The sequence below is a fragment of the Sodiomyces alcalophilus genome, assembly GCF_042370955.1.
Source record: "Sodiomyces alcalophilus JCM 7366 unplaced genomic scaffold ACRALscaffold_1, whole genome shotgun sequence".
NCBI classification, from domain to species: domain Eukaryota; kingdom Fungi; phylum Ascomycota; class Sordariomycetes; order Glomerellales; family Plectosphaerellaceae; genus Sodiomyces; species Sodiomyces alcalophilus.
This window is the reverse complement of record NW_027263532.1, coordinates 1672788-1689858: the sequence shown is the minus strand read 5'-3', so window position 1 is coordinate 1689858 and position 17071 is coordinate 1672788. Positions and strand designations below refer to the sequence as shown.

The 17071-nt window shown below is 54.3% G+C and overlaps 7 protein-coding genes across 7 annotated transcripts; 3 read left to right on the top strand and 4 right to left on the bottom strand.

Moving 5' to 3' along the window:
- Positions 1-115: 115 nt before the first annotated feature.
- ACRALDRAFT_1074044 (uncharacterized protein) lies at positions 116-1230 on the bottom strand. Its single transcript, XM_071018192.1, has one exon. It carries the CDS (start codon positions 1147-1149, stop codon positions 439-441), a length of 711 nt encoding a protein of 236 aa, XP_070878848.1. The 5' UTR covers positions 1150-1230; the 3' UTR covers positions 116-438.
- Positions 1231-1630: 400 nt separating this feature from the next.
- On the bottom strand, positions 1631-2585 carry ACRALDRAFT_1060189 (uncharacterized protein). The gene has a single exon (XM_071016195.1). The coding sequence runs from the start codon at positions 2358-2360 to the stop codon at positions 1668-1670; it is 693 nt and encodes a 230-aa protein (XP_070878847.1). The 5' UTR covers positions 2361-2585; the 3' UTR covers positions 1631-1667.
- ACRALDRAFT_206092 (uncharacterized protein) lies at positions 2390-2746 on the top strand (the record flags this gene model as incomplete). The annotated part of the gene is made up of 4 exons (XM_071021945.1): positions 2390-2448; positions 2522-2586; positions 2637-2671; positions 2720-2746. The coding sequence occupies 4 exons, from the start codon at positions 2390-2392 to the stop codon at positions 2744-2746; spliced, it is 186 nt and encodes a 61-aa protein (XP_070878846.1).
- Positions 2747-2824: 78 nt separating this feature from the next.
- Positions 2825-3899, top strand: ACRALDRAFT_1060190 (uncharacterized protein). Its single transcript, XM_071016196.1, has one exon. The coding sequence runs from the start codon at positions 3001-3003 to the stop codon at positions 3601-3603; it is 603 nt and encodes a 200-aa protein (XP_070878845.1). The 5' UTR covers positions 2825-3000; the 3' UTR covers positions 3604-3899.
- Positions 3900-4477: 578 nt separating this feature from the next.
- On the top strand, positions 4478-5104 carry ACRALDRAFT_1060191 (uncharacterized protein). Its single transcript, XM_071016197.1, has one exon. It carries the CDS (start codon positions 4816-4818, stop codon positions 5059-5061), a length of 246 nt encoding a protein of 81 aa, XP_070878844.1. The 5' UTR covers positions 4478-4815; the 3' UTR covers positions 5062-5104.
- A 4571-nt stretch (positions 5105-9675) lies between these two features.
- Positions 9676-10612, bottom strand: ACRALDRAFT_1079206 (uncharacterized protein; the record flags this gene model as incomplete). Its single annotated transcript, XM_071018877.1, has 3 exons — positions 10116-10612; positions 9829-9981; positions 9676-9760 (listed from the first exon to the last, which is right to left on the bottom strand). The coding sequence occupies exons 1-3, from the start codon at positions 10433-10435 to the stop codon at positions 9676-9678; spliced, it is 558 nt and encodes a 185-aa protein (XP_070878843.1). The 5' UTR covers positions 10436-10612.
- Positions 10613-14330: 3718 nt separating this feature from the next.
- ACRALDRAFT_2115941 (uncharacterized protein) lies at positions 14331-16649 on the bottom strand. The gene has a single exon (XM_071023736.1). The coding sequence runs from the start codon at positions 16024-16026 to the stop codon at positions 14782-14784; it is 1245 nt and encodes a 414-aa protein (XP_070878842.1). The 5' UTR covers positions 16027-16649; the 3' UTR covers positions 14331-14781.
- Positions 16650-17071: the final 422 nt, after the last annotated feature.

Sequence of the window (17071 nt, the reverse complement as noted above, 5' to 3'; positions counted from 1 at the left end):
ACGCAAACACCCCGCTCGGTACGATCATCCCGCGGGATCACGTGATCACCGCCATATACTTGTTACAATTCCCCAGCTAGTACGAATGCGCCATGTCGAAATGGAAATGCCTCCCAATATTGACAACAAAGCTTTACGCTCGTTACTACGTCTTCCGTAATGGCTCGCTTGACTTCAACATTCCCCCATGTCAACTGTTCTGTAGCAGGATTTTGGTGATGAATTTCTTGTCGTGAGCCAGAACCAGTGCCAACCAATGCCAAACATCTCAACGCCAAGCTCCCATATAGCAAGTCAATACAAAGATGTATGTTCAAATGCAAGAGAACTCGTACGCCCCAGGTATCAATCCCGTTCTCCGTATAATCTTTCCTCGGCTTAAGACCTTGGGTCCAGCCGTCACCCACAAAAACCAGCGTCCAGTGTCTCTGTAGACGGCTAATCACCCGTATCCACCTCCAGATCCAGCTGCACCCCGTTGCTAACCCCGTAGTCTTGGAGCGTGAGCTGGTCCTTGAACGGCCGCTCTCCCTGTCGCTTCAATAACAGCTCGTTGGGTTTCCTACCCACGCGATTCGCCACCATGATCTTGAAGAGGCCAATGGGATCGCTCGGCAGGCAGGGAATGGCCGTCTTGGTGCCGAGCCGGTCGTTGACGTACACCACGATGAGCTCCTCGCCGGGCTTCACGGGCTTGGCCGTCGTCTTCTTCTTGTCCGACTTGGACGATTCCTTGTCTTTGTCCCTGTCCCTGCCTCTGTCCCTTCCCCTGTCCCTGTCTCTGCCTCGTTCTCTGTCGTCGTTTCTGGCCCCGTCTCTGCCCCTTTCCCTGTCGTCATTTCTGCCCCTGTCTCTGCCCCAATCTCTGTCCCGGGGATCTGCGTCTCGCACGCGGTCTCGGCGCGGGGATCGCGAGCCGTCTCCCCGTCTGGCGTCGCGACGGGCTGGGGAGCGGGAGCGCGAGCGGCTGCGGTTGCGGTAGCCTCGCTGGAGGCCGCGTCGGTCGTCGCGGTCGTCGTCGTCGCGGTCACGGCGGCTGCTCTTGTCTTTCCACCGGAAGCCTCCCTGTTTTCTGTCGCGGGGGCGATGGTCTCGTTCTGCCGATCGGTCGCGGCGGGGGGAGCGCGATCTTGATCGTGCTCTGTCCATCGTATGGTTGTTTTGTTATTTGAATTTGACGGTGGGGGAGTTTAGGCGTGAGGATGAATTGATTGACGGTTTTGACGTAATGATGTTGGGACTTGATAAGTCAAAAGTCGGCTCTACCACCTATGCCAAGGCCTCAGCTGGTAGCTCTATCTTATCTGTGTATGATTAGATAATCAGTTCAGGACCTCGCCCAAGTGACCGCCTGTTTCCCATATTCCATGATTCCCGTCTTCCAAAGTCCAGCGCATTTAAAAGCATGAAAAAGGTCGGCCATATTGTGCTGCACCTGAAGATAAGCCCCTGATATATTTCGGAAAACACAAGAAGACGCAATCACTTGACATGGTAATGCACTCGATCCAGCGTTCCGCTGGACAACTCAGAGCGACCGTCCCAGATACTATTAAATTGACAGTAAACAGACATACGAACTCCTCAGTGATATACCCATCCTGACTCCATACACACGCACGAACCAGAACCAACCATACATTGTATTCATTGGTGAAAATATCTATTCACTTCTCAACCCAAGGTAGCCGGATCTCCACAGGAAGTAGATCCTTCTCCACCATCTCAGCGACAGGCCGCGCTTCGAGCCCCAGCAGCGCCTCGCGCACGAGCTTGTATGTCTCCTCGCTCAAACCCTCCTTGCGGTCCGTGTAAATGTCGACACCCTCCTTGGTGAACACCGTCGGCGCAAACCACGTGACCGCCCAGCGCTCGACCCGCGAACCATCCGTTCCACCTCCGGGACCTGAAGGCAAGGGCCGTTCCCCCCAGCCGAGGATCTCCCAGTGGGAGGTGGCGAAGAAGAGGAGGCCGCTCCCACGCCAGTCCCAGGAAGTGGTGGTGGTGGTGGTGGTGGTGGTGGTAGCGGCCGAATCTGAACAAGGCGAGGGGCCAGCAGGGGCTGCGGACGCCGTGTCCACGCCCCGGACGGTCTTGCGCTTGCCTGTGGAGCTGATGGGCTCGTACTCGACAAGGTCACCGAGCCGCATGGTGCCGTCCGGTTTTGGTGGGTGTGGGGTGTAGGTGATGCGGACGTTGCGGGCGGAGCGCCACATGGAGAGGGTGGAGTGCGTGACGGACCATGTTCGGCGGAGCCAGTCGAGTGATGGTGAGGGAGGTGGTGGTTGACTCGCGGAGGAAGACGCGTAGGTCGACGGGCTGCGGAGTTTGACGTCTGTTGGAGGGGATGCAGTTGCCATTGTGGGTGGATTAGACCGACTATCTCGTGATGGTTCAAGATGGACTGTACTCTGGTCAAGGGACGACTTTGTCTAGACAGAGGTCAAGGTGACGAATGACCGTAGTTCCAGGGGTAAGAAACAAATTACTTGATTATGAATTACGCAAATAAATGATACAGGGTCCAGCCCATAGAAAGGAAGATGAATACTTTAAGCAAGAAGAACTGGCATCCGGATAGTGATGGTGATGAGGTCCAAAATGATTAGGACGGGTCAGAGTGAAAGGCGTTCGAGACGATAGAGCGTTTGAGGTTGAGCACGAGCCTCTTGTGGTATTAGTAATCAGGTCTAAAGTACTCTGGAGTACCTATTCGTAGACGTTTGAGGCTCAGCACCAAATCTGAACCGATTCACGATCTCTTGATGACATCCTCTGACAACACAACACATGCCTCTGCATCCCCTGCATCCTCACGCCATGGATACCTCTATCGCCATTGAAATCCCGGAACAAGATGAGACAACAGCTGCTCTAGCCCAGTCAATGGGCTTCTCTAGCTTCGGATCCCAGGATCGTTTCTCCCATCCGTATAAACGTCGCAAGCACAACCCCAACGCCGACGCCTCGCCAGCAACCGGCGCCAACGCATCCGCCGTCATGCCTGCGACAGACATCCCATCCACAGCCGAAGCAGCAGCTTCTGCATTTATACCAGGCCTGAATAACGCGGCCACACGGAACACCGAAGAAATTGACCTCGACGAAAGTCAAGACGAGGACGATGGCGGGGCAGGAGAAGGCGGAGATGGAGGTGCGGCGCTCCGTCCCGGTTCTGAAGAGGGAACAGCCGGCCACCTTAATTCCCCCGCTCTAGCGGAAGCTCAAGCTTTGATCGACCAAATCGTTGCGCGTAATGAGAACGACGGATCTACCGCCGGCACCAAGGAAGGAGAGCCACATGCGTCCTCGCTTCTCCCCGGCGGCGCACCAGGTGATGACGCTTCGGCGTTACCGAAACGTCCGAGTGCTTCATGGGGACAGCAGCAAGGCTCGCTACCGAATATCGGTCAAGAGGGAGGGAATCATGGGTACGGCCGGGCTCTCCCCGTGGCTCATGGGCAAGGCCGGGGACAAGGCCAGAGGCGAGAACACGGCAAGCCGTGGTGGGAGGGCTACTATGACCCTGCCTCAAACCAGAACCCCTGGGCTGCGTTGGAGAAGAAGGCGGGTTTGGAGTCTCGGGGCTCGTGGCTTTCCTGAACACCTGGTGTGGCTGAATGAGACCCCGAATGCTGCTATTGTGTCTGTGGTGAGCCTCTGACTAGCATTACGAAAAACGAGTCGAGCTCCAGCCGGGACATAGCACCCATATTCATCACCTCCCTTCACGTCTCCCACCACCGCTCAGATCGATCAACGTCACGTGACGACAACCGTAAACTCCACGTGATCAAGGTCAAGCGTCACCTCACCGAGCACCGTCAACAAATGGCTCTCCTCTCTCCCAGCTGTCCGGAAGCTAATGCCCGGCCTGGAGTTGGTGTGGGTGGGTCGAGAACACGGGAAGGACAGGGCATCCCTACGTTCGATGCCTATGGCGGAGGCATCACGGCGGCTGGATTATTACCGACCACTAATGCGCTACCTCAACGAATGCACGACGTCTTTGCTTGATCAATGGTGCGCCTGCGAGACACCTAACTGAAAACGATGCCGTGGGAGCATTGCTGGATAGAAGGTGTTCCATCCACTACTCGTTGTCGAAAGGATGTTAGAAACCCGTCTGGCTGTACGTGGTGCTCTGGACGAACACACAGGGTGCGCTTAATCCACTGGCTCCTCGTTATGACGCCGTGGCAGCTGTGATGCATCTCATCCCCCCGCTGAAGGGGAGAAGGCGTGGGCGTGTTTGTCCTGGGAAAGATACATTGGGCCTCATCCACTGCTCATTGTCACGGTCGGGGTAATTCTCACAGGCGTTGACGACGTTGATGTTTGACTGGCATGGAAGAAACAAGATGGCTCGCCTGGGTGTCGACGGGATTGGCAGGCGACAGGCACGTCGTAACAGCGGATAGTATTCCGGGCAACAGCCTCGTTCTGCCAAAAGTACGCAGCCGTCCTGAGACATCGAGCATAACTCGTTGCATGTAGTTGCTGAGAATTGACTTCCATCCGTGGATGTTGACGAGATTTCGCGTTTCGGACACTTTCGGCGACCCCGGCGCTTCCGACATTCACCGCAGAGGAGACTGCTCAATGCTTATTCTCATGAGCATCGACCACAGCAATGGCGTTGTTGGGAATGAGGGCAGTAAAGCGGGCGACAGACGAATGCAAATATTATGCAACGAGCTTGGAAGCTGACAACGCGAGGCCCCAGTTCTCTGGGATTGAGGTCAAGAGCCTCAAGTACTGACGCGGAGCCCAGGTGAAATAGTACGTTTTCGTTGAGGAGAAAGCTCGCAAAGAATGGAGTGTCTGACGGAGATAGCTGTTGGAGCGTGCGATTCGTTTCGTTGGCGATGTATGCCCAAGATTTTCCAGACGGCGGAGCGTATTGTCAAACAAGTCAGGTCGCAGGCTGATGGGATGTGGAGGGTTCGGAGGTGGGCATGCGATGCTCGGAGTCGAGAGGCTGCTCGCTCAACAGTCTATAGAGGCCCGCTATTCCGACTACTTCGTACTTCGTATACCACTTGGTTATTGCGACTGTAGTTTAGACATATATATAACGTAGACCCTTCGGAACTACGGTTATAAACTACTTTAACGTCTTTATATTAAGTTAGATTAATTCGATCGCCGGACTTAATTAACGGATAGCTTGTTTATTCGAGCAAAGCTAATAGTAGTAGTAGCAGTAACTCCTTTCTTCTTCGTCTTCGTCGTCGTCGTCGTTGTCGTTGTCGTTGTCGTTGTCGTCGTCGTTGTCGTCGTTGTCGTCGTTGTCGTCGTTGTCGTCGTTGTCGTCGTTGTCGTCGTTGTCGTCGTTGTCGTCGTTGTCGTCGTTGTCGTCGTCGTCGTCCTCCTCCTCCTCCTCCTGATTAGAACTATAGTCGGAATAACCAAATGGTACCGTCGGAATAACGCACCTCCAGCATGTTGGTGATAAGCCTTGAAGAATAACGAGTCGGCAGTTGTCAGTTGTATATAAGAGTGGCACTCTGGAGCGTGCGACACTGCTAAACGAGATGGCGACTCTGTGCTTCAAAGGAGGTTGCATCTTTTGGTGAGCTGACAGTTCAAAGGAAACGGGCTCACTCTTGAAGAAAGACCGAGCTTGAGGACTCAGTAGTTCTCGCACAATGGGGGCGGGTGTGGACGAGCGTCCAACAGCCTTGGGCCGAGAGTCTCCATTGCCTCAGCCAGAATGACCTTATATGGTGTTGGTTTACGGAGCCTGTCGGGGAAGAACATGTGGAAATCCGGGTGACATAGATGATGTGGCCCTCCCCGGTCTCGGATAAGGCCCAGTTCAGAAGGCCAGCCGCTCCTGTAACCTGCCCGTCTTAGGCAACTGAGGGAGTTCAGGATCAAAGCCTCGACATATCGTTGCCACGTGGGGATCCGAACATCTGTGTGGGCATCTGCGAAGCGACCCCAGCCTTCTAGCTCTGATCCTCGACGTAGACTAGGATCACTGGCTAGTATAATATTATTGAACTGACCGTCAGTGAATCCAAGCCCTTTGCCGGCAGGGAGCTCCCAGAGCACGTCCTCCATGGCAAACAACTGCAATGTATTCTCCCCGTTCCAAAACCAGTCTTCTTCCCCTGGAGGTTTGGCCCAGTCCATGTGAAAATGTACGGGAGGGTTGTTATATGATACCTGCCAATTATTCTGGCGCTGAACGGTTAGTGGACAGTCTGCGTCTCGGCACACGGAAAAGCCTTGGAGTACCAAGGAAGCTACTGCTTGCTGTAACTTGTTGTTAGGTACTGCGAAAGCGAGTTCCTTGGAAGCACATGGTGTCAGCATTTACTTGGGATTTGTATATTGTGTAGAACATGCCAGGGTGATCATAGATGCAAACCATAGCATCTTGAATTCGTTATATATATGTATAGGAAGAGAGCATTACCTGAAGTATCGCAGGAACAGTGTAGGTCGCCAAGAGGTGTGAGCCCCAGAGAACATTCTCGACGCCGCCCTTTTTCAACACTGTTGCGACTTTATTACACAGATGCATTCCAAAGTCATGTAGGGGAAGTGGTGCATTACGCGGCATCATTCCTTCATAGGCTGCGTAGTGACCCATGGTTCTTGAGCCCCAGCGCAAAGGCCGGAGCTGGGCTGATGGGATGGCGTGAGAGGGCCGCCCGCGACTCAGAAAACGTGGCAGTCCACGCCGGCAAAGATGCTGCATAATGGTAGCCATGCAGGACCTGGCGGAATTTTGGTTTCTAGGCGATTCCTTGGAACTGGGACAATTAAGCTTTCCAGAAGTGTTGAAATGATTTTCTATGTCGATTGATGGGTTGGTGGGAAAGGGTCCCCTTTTTCAGCTAGTGTACCTGAGAAGGAGCATGCAAGGAGAATCTTTCAGAGAGAGGTAGTCACCTATATATAGAGGTAGGATGTCAAGCTTGGGGAGAAGGACCTACTTAAGGATGTCATGGTACTCGTGCCCGCTCCACTTTTTAAGGTACGTGGGGCGGGCATGGGTACCCACTTTTTAAGGTAAGTGGAGCGGGCACGAGCTACAACACCACGTTATACCTTAGTGGGAAAATACGGAAAAGAGTTGTCCTTGGAACCACTGCTTATCCTTGGAAAAGCCCTGCTATCCTTGTTACAGGTGCTATCCTTTGGAACAGAACAGTCCTTGGTTATTAACCAATAGGAAGTACGCAAATTCCACTTTACTATGATTTGATTGGTCTATAAAAATTCAATACTTCTGTAATGTACCTATCCGGGTAGGATTCCACTTTACTATGATTTTATTGGTCCATATAAATTGAATACTTCTACGATGTACCTATCCGGGTAGGTCCTTCCAAATGAAGCTATCGTCAGAAGGCAGGGGCAGCAGCGTATAACGTATAACGTACGTACTTCGTAGATCCAACATTTTCTATCTTCTTTTTTTCCCATAGATCCATCTACAGTTAGGTCTTCTTCCTTTTCCATAATAACTATAGCAGACCTCTTCCACAGCAGCAGGACCTCTTCCACGATAACAGAGGTAAGCAGAGTCCCATCCACAGAGTCCCATCAAGCTAACCTCTTCCACAGCAGCAGGACCTCTTCCACGATAGCAGAGGTAAGCAGAGTCCCATCCACAGAGTCCCATCAAGCTAACCTCTTCCACAGCAGCAGGACCTCTTCCACAGCAGCAGGACCTCTTCCACAGCAGCAGGACCTCTTCCACAGCAGCAGGACCTCTTCCATAGCAGCAGGACCTCTTCCATAGCAGCAGGACCTCTTCCACGATAGCAGAGGTAAGCAGAGTCCCATCCACAGAGTCCCATCAAGCTAACCTCTTCCACAGCAGCAGGACCTCTTCCACAATAACAGAGGTAAGCAGAGTCCTATCCACAGAGTCCCATTAAGCTAACCTCTTCCACAGCAGGACCTCTTCCATAGCAGCAGGACCTCTTCCACAGCAGCAGGACCTTCCGACCTCTTCCACGGTAGACCTCTTCCACGGCAGACTTCTTCCACGATAACAGAGGTAAGCAGAGTCCTATCTACAGAGTCGTATCAAGTAGTCCCATTAAGCTAACCTCTTCCATAATAGCAGGACCTCTTCCATAACAGTACCTAGGTAGACTTAGTATGGTGGTTTAGGAGGGGGGCCCCAGTACAGGCATAGATACAAAGTACAATTACATCGCATTCATACATTTCCATATAAAAATTGCACCAGTAATATGTCTTGACCATGCTTGCTTCTCATTGGCTATGCACCTCCCAGGTCAAAGTTAGGATAGTGTCATTTCCAAGGATAGTGTCATTTCCAAGGATAGCTCTCTATCCAAGGATAGCCACACATCTTGCCGATATAAACCGAGCAAGGATAGACTACCATCCAAGGACAACTAATACCCACCGACTCCCGGTAAGGTATGTATAGGTGTGCGACCTAATATCCACCGGAAGGGCGTCCTATAATAAAGCATATCGGTAATTCGAAGAAGAATATAAGAAATATAATAAAGCCGAAACGGGACTTGACGCCGTCCTTAAATAAGCTAAAGATACGATTACCCTAAGCCGCCGGAGGGCTTTGTTGAAGGGGACTATACCGGAGGAGGTCATCCTGCCGCCTGCATGAACCCCCAGGGGTGCGGAAGAACAGCCGCTACCCTCAGCGAAACGCTCCCTTGTCCGAAAGAGCAGTACGTTCACCCTCACGCCGCCCCGAATAGGTCAAGCTCTGCTAGGAAATCATTACATATACATATGCCTTGCCCCTCGGAAGTCTTCCGCATACTCCCTCCACCGCAAAGCATGGGCATCTCGTCCCCGGCCCTCCCGCCTGCCTGGTCCCTGTTGACCCAGATCTATATACTCTAGGCGGAGTAGCCTTGTCGCCTGCAGCCCTGATGGGCCAGCTCGCCCACTTGCCCCCCTTCTCCCCGTTTCGGCCCACCCCTGATGGAGGCAGTGTACTTTTTTAGCGCAGAGACCAAGCAGACCTCCTCCCCGTTCTCGTCATTGTTGCCCATCATTCATCCAATCATAAGTTTCAAGTCCGCTATAAAACCCCAGATCGCTGTCTCATTTTTGTCACTTCTGACGCACACCCCTCTTCCTCCGTTGTCCGGTTCTTGCGGCTCTCGGGCACTCCTGCACAACGCAGGCGCGCGGTGGATCGGCTGCGAGAGCGACATCTAGCCGCCCGCAGCAAAACCACTGGCCAGGGACCAGTTGCGTGGGGCCTCGTAGCATGCGGCACGTCAAGCCAACGGCTGGATCCACTTTCTTGCCCCTCCTCCCTCGGCTCGCACCGTTCCGCAGCCCATCGTTCATGCCCAACCGCATGTACATATGTAAGTGGATGTAGGTGCCGCCCAAAAAAAGATGGATGGGTGTGTGTCAAAATACTGGGAAGCCGTTCCCTCTGTCCTGCAGCTAGCCGCAATATAGTCGCTTGTGTTCTTTTAACCCGCGCGTCCCGATTAGCCAGGGTGGAAATAAGACACGCTAGAAATGTTCCGGCGAACCGCTCCGTTGGGAATGCGGCTCTGCTGCTCCCCGCAATTTTACCCCTGGCCAGGGGTCGCAAATCATCGAATTTGACAACGACGCCTTTTCATCAGGGCAATCAGCCGAAAGGGCACGGCGGGAGCCAGCCTAATATGTCGTTCGTGAGGGGAAAGGTTAGAAGGGGTCTGGCGACGGATACCGCGCGCGCGCCTTGGTGTACTCCTTTGGATGTTTTCTCGAGGCCTTGTTCTTGAGGCTCCTGAAATCACACACATTTTCAGTCAAAATGTACTCTCCTTTGGTGGTTTTTTGAGGCCCGAAACTTACGTGACTTTCTTCTGCGTCCACTCAAGATCCGCGCGAACTTCTTGCGCATCGCGGTACCCCTCGTTGAAGCGCTCGCGCGTCTTCGCGAGGCGTGCTTGTGCCCTCTGCTGGAGTTCGAGGAGCTCGCGGTGCTTGGCGTTGAGTTTTCCGGAGCTATAACGGTTGGATGCTCAAGTCAGCTACGTTCTACCATTCAGCAGACTGCAACCAATGCCCCCCGTCTTCGTTTCCGCAGAAGATAATAACGAGAATAGAGGAAACGAGGGAAAGGAGTAAAAAGCACTCACGTTTGTGCTTGGATGGCAATGTTGCGATCTAGCGGGATGGGATCGAAGGACTGGGCGAAACGGTCCTGCATGTACTCGTTAAGGTCGATGCCGGAAGCGGAGCCGGCACTGTCCAAGTCGCCGCTCTGGCTGCCGGCGTAACTCGAGTTGGCGACGGAGTAGCCGCTGGGCTGGCTGTAGGAAGGACCAGTACCGGAGCTGAGGGACTCGTCGACCTCCGGTGGGGAGACGGAGTAGGCGCTGCCGCTATAGTCACGCTCACGTCCCTTGGAGGAGATGGGCATGGGGAGGGAGTAGGGTTGGACGTATTGGGTCGACATGTTGGGCTAGAGAGGCGGGATGACAGTGGGTATGGTGATGGGAAGAGGAGATCCAGTGATGCGTTGTTGCGGGCCTTGCAAACCAAAGAAACTGGGCAGAGGGGGTGCTTGGCTGGAGTCACAAAGGTTGACTTGAGCAAACAGGTCTACTGAGAAGCACGGAAGGAGATGTAAAGGAAGAAAAGTTGAATCAAGTCCAAGCCGCTCAAATTCCCCCTTTTTATACTTGTCTCAGACACCCCGGCCGCCATCTTCGAGTCCCTGGGCATGACATGACAACGCTCGATTCGTCGAGAGGACTTCGTCCATGGTATCTCCCATCACTGACCCCGCTTGCGGAACGAGGAGGTCGGCGATGGATGATCCTGGCACGGGTATAGGAGCCGACTGACAGCGAGGTGCTGGCAGGAGGGGAGGGGATGGACTAGGAACCGACTTGGCTCTACTAGTCGGGTCTAGATGCCCGGGAACACCCCTGCTCCGTTTGCCTGTGTGAGAGAGAGCTTAGAAAGAAAGAGCCGGTATCCCGTTGTCTAGGTCCGGTGTGCTTTTCCTTCAGTAGGATGCATAGCATGTCCAAACGGAGATTTAGCCAACGCGGGCAGCCATGCGTACGAGGTGAAGGGGCTCATTGGACACTAGGAAAGCCGAGGCGCCTGTATCAACCGAAGAGATAATGGTTCATGTTACTGGAGTCTTTTCAGAGAGGAAAAAGAAGGCCACTGTACAGTACGTCTGCGAAGAAGGAGGACATGTGGCTGCATATCAGGGTATGGGGTAGGAAAAGAGGAACATGGAAAGTGGATGTGTTCCCAATCAGGCAAAGGATCTCTAGACCGCCCTGGAGGGTGTACAAGGGTCAAAGGCAAGTCAACGATATGGATGGCCCAAGTCGGAATGTAGCAAGCAGGGTTCTGTACGGCCATGCGGACGTGGGGCTCTGTGGGAGAGGGGTGTGGCCAGGGGTAGGTTCGGGGGTAGAGGTCAGAATCAACATACGTTGTACACTAGAAGCACACCCTCCCTCTCCTGTCCATCAAGGGCTGTGTCAAGTGCGGCATTCCACGTCTATGGAGCGCAGACGCATAGGTGGACAGTAACGTGAAGTGAAGTAAGGGGTAGAACGGGGCCCACCGCTATGGTTGACGAGAGCCGAGACATGTACGCCACAGCGGTATGTATATCCTTGGTACTGTAGGCAGTACGAAGTAAGGAGTCTGATGCAGTGCGTCAGTAAGCTGGCCAAACAGACGTTAGAGTCAATGTCTTTGGCCCGGCCTGCATATACACTACCATCCGTTCTTCGGCTCGGATTTCTTGCACAGGAAGTACCCACTAAGACGTGGGTGTGTACGTTGTATAGGATACGACATGGCGAAGATCAGGGCCAAGTCGAGTAGACAAGCATGGTAAGGGTTGTAGAGCCGAGAGCTCATAGACACTGGGCAGGTGAATCCGAGCTGCTGACATGCCACGGGAGGGAGTCGGGCAAGTAGGTGCAGTGGTCGAGCGGCTACGTGTAGTTCGTTTGGGTTCATACGTTTCTTTCTTTTCCCTGTCGTCTCGCGGGCCCCTTCTCCGTCTTCGTCTGGTCTCATCCAACAAGCGCGTTGACGCTAACGGAGGGGTATGGAGCCGAGAGGCGGAGCGGCGGCCAGTGGACGAAAAGCTGGGCTGACGTAGATTGGACTGGCTAAGGGCCCAGGCGGAATGTTGCGCCGTCTTTTCGTTCACGTTACGTGGGCCTGGCTTCCCATCGAGTGTCTCCTGTCGGTTAGTTGGGTGGGCGGGCACGGGGTGAGTATAGAGAAGCGGAGGGAGACGACCGGAGAAGGAGTGACAGTGGGCGTGGTCGTGACGCAGGCCAGGGGCGGGGCATATAAGGAATGGAGATGTGTTGTAGAACCACCCGAGACTGAGCAGGGCATTGGTCCCTCGGTTGAGGATTCTCTGGAAGTCTGAATAGCCGACTTGCTTGCCCCTTGGGAACGAGACGGGATGATGTAGGTTGGAGAAATAGATGACCTTGCATGCACAGAAAATGGCCAAGTCAGGCCGGGTTAGGCAGACGTGCAGCAGCAGCTGTTAGCTTGGGCAAGATGCTCTCCGGAACCGTCTCTTTGTCGTGTCTAGGTGGCGGTGGTGATGGTGATGCGTTGTCAGGTTGGGATCCAAACGGCAATATCGAGGCCCAACCGACTGGATGGCCGCTTGTCTTGACGATGCCATGTCTTCACGCGAGTTTTGTCGAGTTTCCATTGGTTGCAAATCATCCATTGGTGCCGTGGATGCATGCCTGTCTGGTGGGGTTGACGTCCCCCGTGGGTATCTTCTGGGAGGGATTCTGGGCTTGTTGTCTGGAAGGAAAGAGAAAGAGAGAAGAAACGTAAGGGCCAATTCGCATAAATACACCATCGTTAGCGGTACGAAGTAGTATCTATACTCGTAAGTATGTCTATGCTATATTTGTTAGAGAAGATACCCAAGTAGGTACTGCTTTGTACTTGATTTTATTAGTATACCTACCGCTCCTATACGAAGTACCTAATTGGTGTTTCAAAGATCCCGGCCATGAGGGTTATATCAAAGATAAGATAAGCAACCTCTAGATAAGATACGTTGGAACTGTCATCCGCCAAGTTATTAATAGGTAGACGGAACAACGTGGATTGGTTTTCTTTTCGGCGGTTCAAGAGAGCTGTAGGTTGCTGCGAGTGATGATAGTCTCTAGGTATCCAAGACCAAACATGTCCTGGTTTCTGTACAATGTCTGTACAGCAGTAGCGAGTCAGAACTGCCAATAAACGCATCCCGGGTGCCGGATGTTACTAAGTAGTTTATCTCATGGCCATGTACTCTTGACCCGGGAGGGGGGAACATGGGGGGCAATCTTGGGAGGGAGCCCAGTCCAGCAGAGTACGGACGCGAGGGAGACCAAGGTTCGACCACGGGAAGGCCAAGAGTGAACCCATACTCAGGCTAGTTCGCCAAGGAATCCAAACATGAAGCATGTCCCATCGCATGCACGGTTCCAACAGTGTACCGACCCCAGCCAGATTCCGTGTCTCGCTTCGATCTATTGAGCAAGCGTGTAGATGGCCTGGGGAAAGAAACGTGCACAACTGCCTCTGTAGGAGCCGTAAAGCGAATCCCACGTTAGACCTCCAATGTCCCACCCCAAGGCGAGGCCGTAGGGCCGTCAAGATGATGACGTACGGAGTAGTCCTGCGTGTATCCCACCACGCACTTGCATGGATGTCACGTAGGGATATGCAGGGCCGAGGTCCTCTGGTATGCGTGGCTCAGATCCTCTGGTTAATTGCTTTTCCCTCTTCTTACTTCTACTGTGTTCCAGTTTCTTCCTGCCGGCACTTTTCGGTGACGGTGGTCCGTCCCATTGGGGGAAAAGCGGTCGGATGCGATGTGATGAATCGTAGTGTGAACCACTTTGAATACTCTATTTTCAACATGTCAGTCTTGAGGACAAGCGACCAGTCGGCTCGCGAGCTTTGTAATGCGTGACGGTATATAAAGTAGCAGCAGGAAAGTATATGTACTCCCATCACTATCCAGGTTCAAGGACAGACTTGTAAAACCATCCTTCCGAGTCGTGTTCGGTATGACATGGCGGCAATGCGACACATAAGTAGTACCTTTACTAGATTGCCTCGTATTCAACCCTTGGCCTCTCTTGATCGGAAAAGATCCAAAGACGCCTGATACCAGGTTCATAGAGGAACGGTCAATACCTGAGAATTGCAGGACGTTGTCGTGCAGACCATTTGACGGAAACCCACAGCACCGCTGACGCCCTGTCACGCCCTCCTCGTGCTATTAAGCCTTTGCATGTCGCGAAACGAGGGGACTGTTTCACACCGATGGGAACATGGGCATACAGGGAATCCAGATGTAGATATGTGATGTGATGCTAGAAAATTATAGTACATGTCGTGATAATGTCGTCTACCACTGCCCTCAGTGTCCAGTCCATAACCCCAACGAACCTTTCCGTCCGACCGGTCGATCGGCCTTGTCCGTCCCACCTCGTCGGTGTAGTATTAGAACGTCCGGGCAACACCGGCAGCTCCCGTTGACGCAGAACGCCATGCCGTCCATCTAGCCGCAGGCACAACGAACAGTCAAGTGCAGAGAAGACAAAAATTGTCGTTCCATTCTAGTCTGACACCCAAGTGTAGTCAATGTTGCCCCAAGTGGTCCGTTACCCGTGAGTAACCCTCCGCCACTCCCCCTACCACCGTCCTCGTATCGTCTCATCTCGTCATGGCTCCAATGCTATCCGTTGTCGTTGTAGTAACAAAGGTCCAAGTCGCGCAAACAAAAAAAAATCAGCCAAAGACCTTGAGGAAGCCCCAAATGCCCAGACCGCTGAGCACGGGAATGGTGAGGTTATCATCCCACCCGAAGAGGTCCACCACCTCGCTAGCAGCCGCCACGAAGCCGCTCCACAGGCTCATGACGCCCAGTGCCAAGGGGCCAGTGATGGCCGCCTGCGCGGGCAACAGGCCCAGGGCGTGCGACGCCACCTCGGGCAGCCGCAGGACGTTCCGGAACATGAACCCCTCGTCGCCGGGCATGGGCCCGATGGTCGGGGCGAGCCAGCCCCAGAAGAAGGCGGACGAGGCGACGCCGACCAAGAAGGCGGCGAGGGTGCCGGCGAGCGACTTGCCGCGGCGGATGCGCGGGGTATAGCGGCCCCAGAGGCGGCCGAAAGTGCTGGCGGCCGTGTCGCACCAGCTCAGCAGGAGGACGCCCATGACGCCGACGTCCTTGGGGAAAAAGTAGAGCACGATCCAGGCACCGAGCAGGTAGAAGATGACGCCGTTGTAGCCGGCGTACTCGCTCTCGCGCATCAGCGCGCCGAGGACCGACACGTAGAACCGGTTGAAGCCGGCAAAGTGGTGGCGGAGGTAGTCGGTGGCGGCGATGGGGATCAGGGCCGCCATGAGCCACGGCGCGACGGCCACGGTCTGGTTGCCCGACACGTAGAGCCAGATGGTGAAGAAGCCGATGGAGACGTGGAGCACTTTTCGCGGCACCTCGTGCTTGTGCACAAACGTCCGCCATTTCCGGTGGATGGGTATCAGGCCGAGCGGGCTGGGGCTGCGGCTAAAGTCGCGCCAGCTCCAGCCCGACGGTGCGGCCGACGGGACGGTGAGATGGCCGTTTGTCTTGGTTTGGAGAGACGACGCTTTCAGGCCACCGTTGGCCGCAGCGACGCCGACACCGCTGGGGATGGGTTCGCTCGGGAGGACCGGCGATTTACTCTTGCTCAAAGTCATCGGGGTGAGTTTCCGCATGTCCATGGGAGACCGGCTCCGCGTGCGGGCTCTCCTCAGTTCGACGGGGTCCGAGTCCTCCTCTTCGTCGTCCTCCTCCCTTTCCTCGACCGGCTGTGATGTCGCTTTCCGTCTGCGGGCAGCCGCGCGTGTTGTCGGGCCTGCGTAGCCATCTTGCGATGATGATGCTCCTGCTGCTGCGTCCTGCAGTTCAGAAGGTGTCGGGCTCGGGGAGACGACGCGCGGGGTGGAGGGCGTCGGGCGCGTGGCGGCGTGTTTGCTTCGGGTGGACATGTCGTAGGGGAAAGGTGGGAGGACAGGCGAAGGTAGAGGCCCGGCGAGAGAAGGCTGGAATGAAAAGAAGCGAAAGGGCCAAAAGAGCGAGCGGAGATGCCTGTCCTTCCTCGAGCAGCGCGACGACGCCGGTTCGCTGTCGTTCCCACAGCTGGGCCGGGCACCGAAGAGAAAATCGAAGAGACGGTTGTCGCGGCTATGACGCTGCGAGTGAAGGATGGATGCTGCGTCGGTTATCGGATCCAGCGTGATGGTGACTGAGATGGATGCAGCAGAGGTAACCCCTGCCGCATGATGGTTCCCAAGGGTCGGTCGATGGACGGATCAGAAACGCCGACGTGGATGACGACGCGGATACGGACACGGACGCGGACGAGCAAGACGAGGAAGACGAGGCGAACATGCGGCCTCGTGAGAGGGAGCCCGAGAGAGAAAAAGGACGAGGGCGGAGATGGAAAGGCGACGGGAAAGGGGGTCGGAGTAGTGGCGGCGGTGGAGTCGGAAGAGGAATGCGCCACTGGTGTACTGAAAAGCGAGGGAAGCGAGAAATGGGAGGATTTGTCGGACTGGTTAGTTTGCTTTGAGTAATGCCAACGGGCAAGTCCAAGAGCCCGAGTTTTTTTTTTTTTTTTTTTTTTCCCTTTGCCTTTCCGGGGTCCCCTCGGGTTTTCCCTCTATGCTGAGCGGCTAGGTAATCGCCCCCACTTGGTCTGGCTTGGCCTCGTTATCGGCGAAATCTACAAGGGTAAACCAAGCGAACAAAGTGAATGCTCGTGCTTTCGCAAGTCTGCAGGAGTGCAATGTGAAAGTGAATGTCGGTAGGTGTTGATGCAACGCTTGTCGATGATGTGGACTAGAGGTCAAGCTGTCGACATGGAAGCCGGAAACAGACAGGAGCAACTAGTTTAGAATGGGATAGGATATGACATATATAAGACCAGATGACTCGGGTTTGTGGGTATGCTAGAATGATGAACGAGACGATCAGTTCGGAGCGCCCAGAGCGATGCTGTCGTGTGATCCATCACCTAAGCAGGATTGGGTG

What these genes read in the sequence shown, in the direction of transcription:
- ACRALDRAFT_1074044 (XM_071018192.1), bottom strand. Translation starts at nt 1,149, where the DNA reads ATGGACAGAGCACGATCAAGATCGCGCTCCCCCCGCCGCGACCGATCG.
- ACRALDRAFT_1060189 (XM_071016195.1), bottom strand. Translation starts at nt 2,360, where the DNA reads ATGGCAACTGCATCCCCTCCAACAGACGTCAAACTCCGCAGCCCGTCG.
- ACRALDRAFT_1060190 (XM_071016196.1), top strand. Translation starts at nt 3,001, where the DNA reads ATGCCTGCGACAGACATCCCATCCACAGCCGAAGCAGCAGCTTCTGCA.
- ACRALDRAFT_1060191 (XM_071016197.1), top strand. Translation starts at nt 4,816, where the DNA reads ATGGAGTGTCTGACGGAGATAGCTGTTGGAGCGTGCGATTCGTTTCGT.
- ACRALDRAFT_2115941 (XM_071023736.1), bottom strand. Translation starts at nt 16,026, where the DNA reads ATGTCCACCCGAAGCAAACACGCCGCCACGCGCCCGACGCCCTCCACC.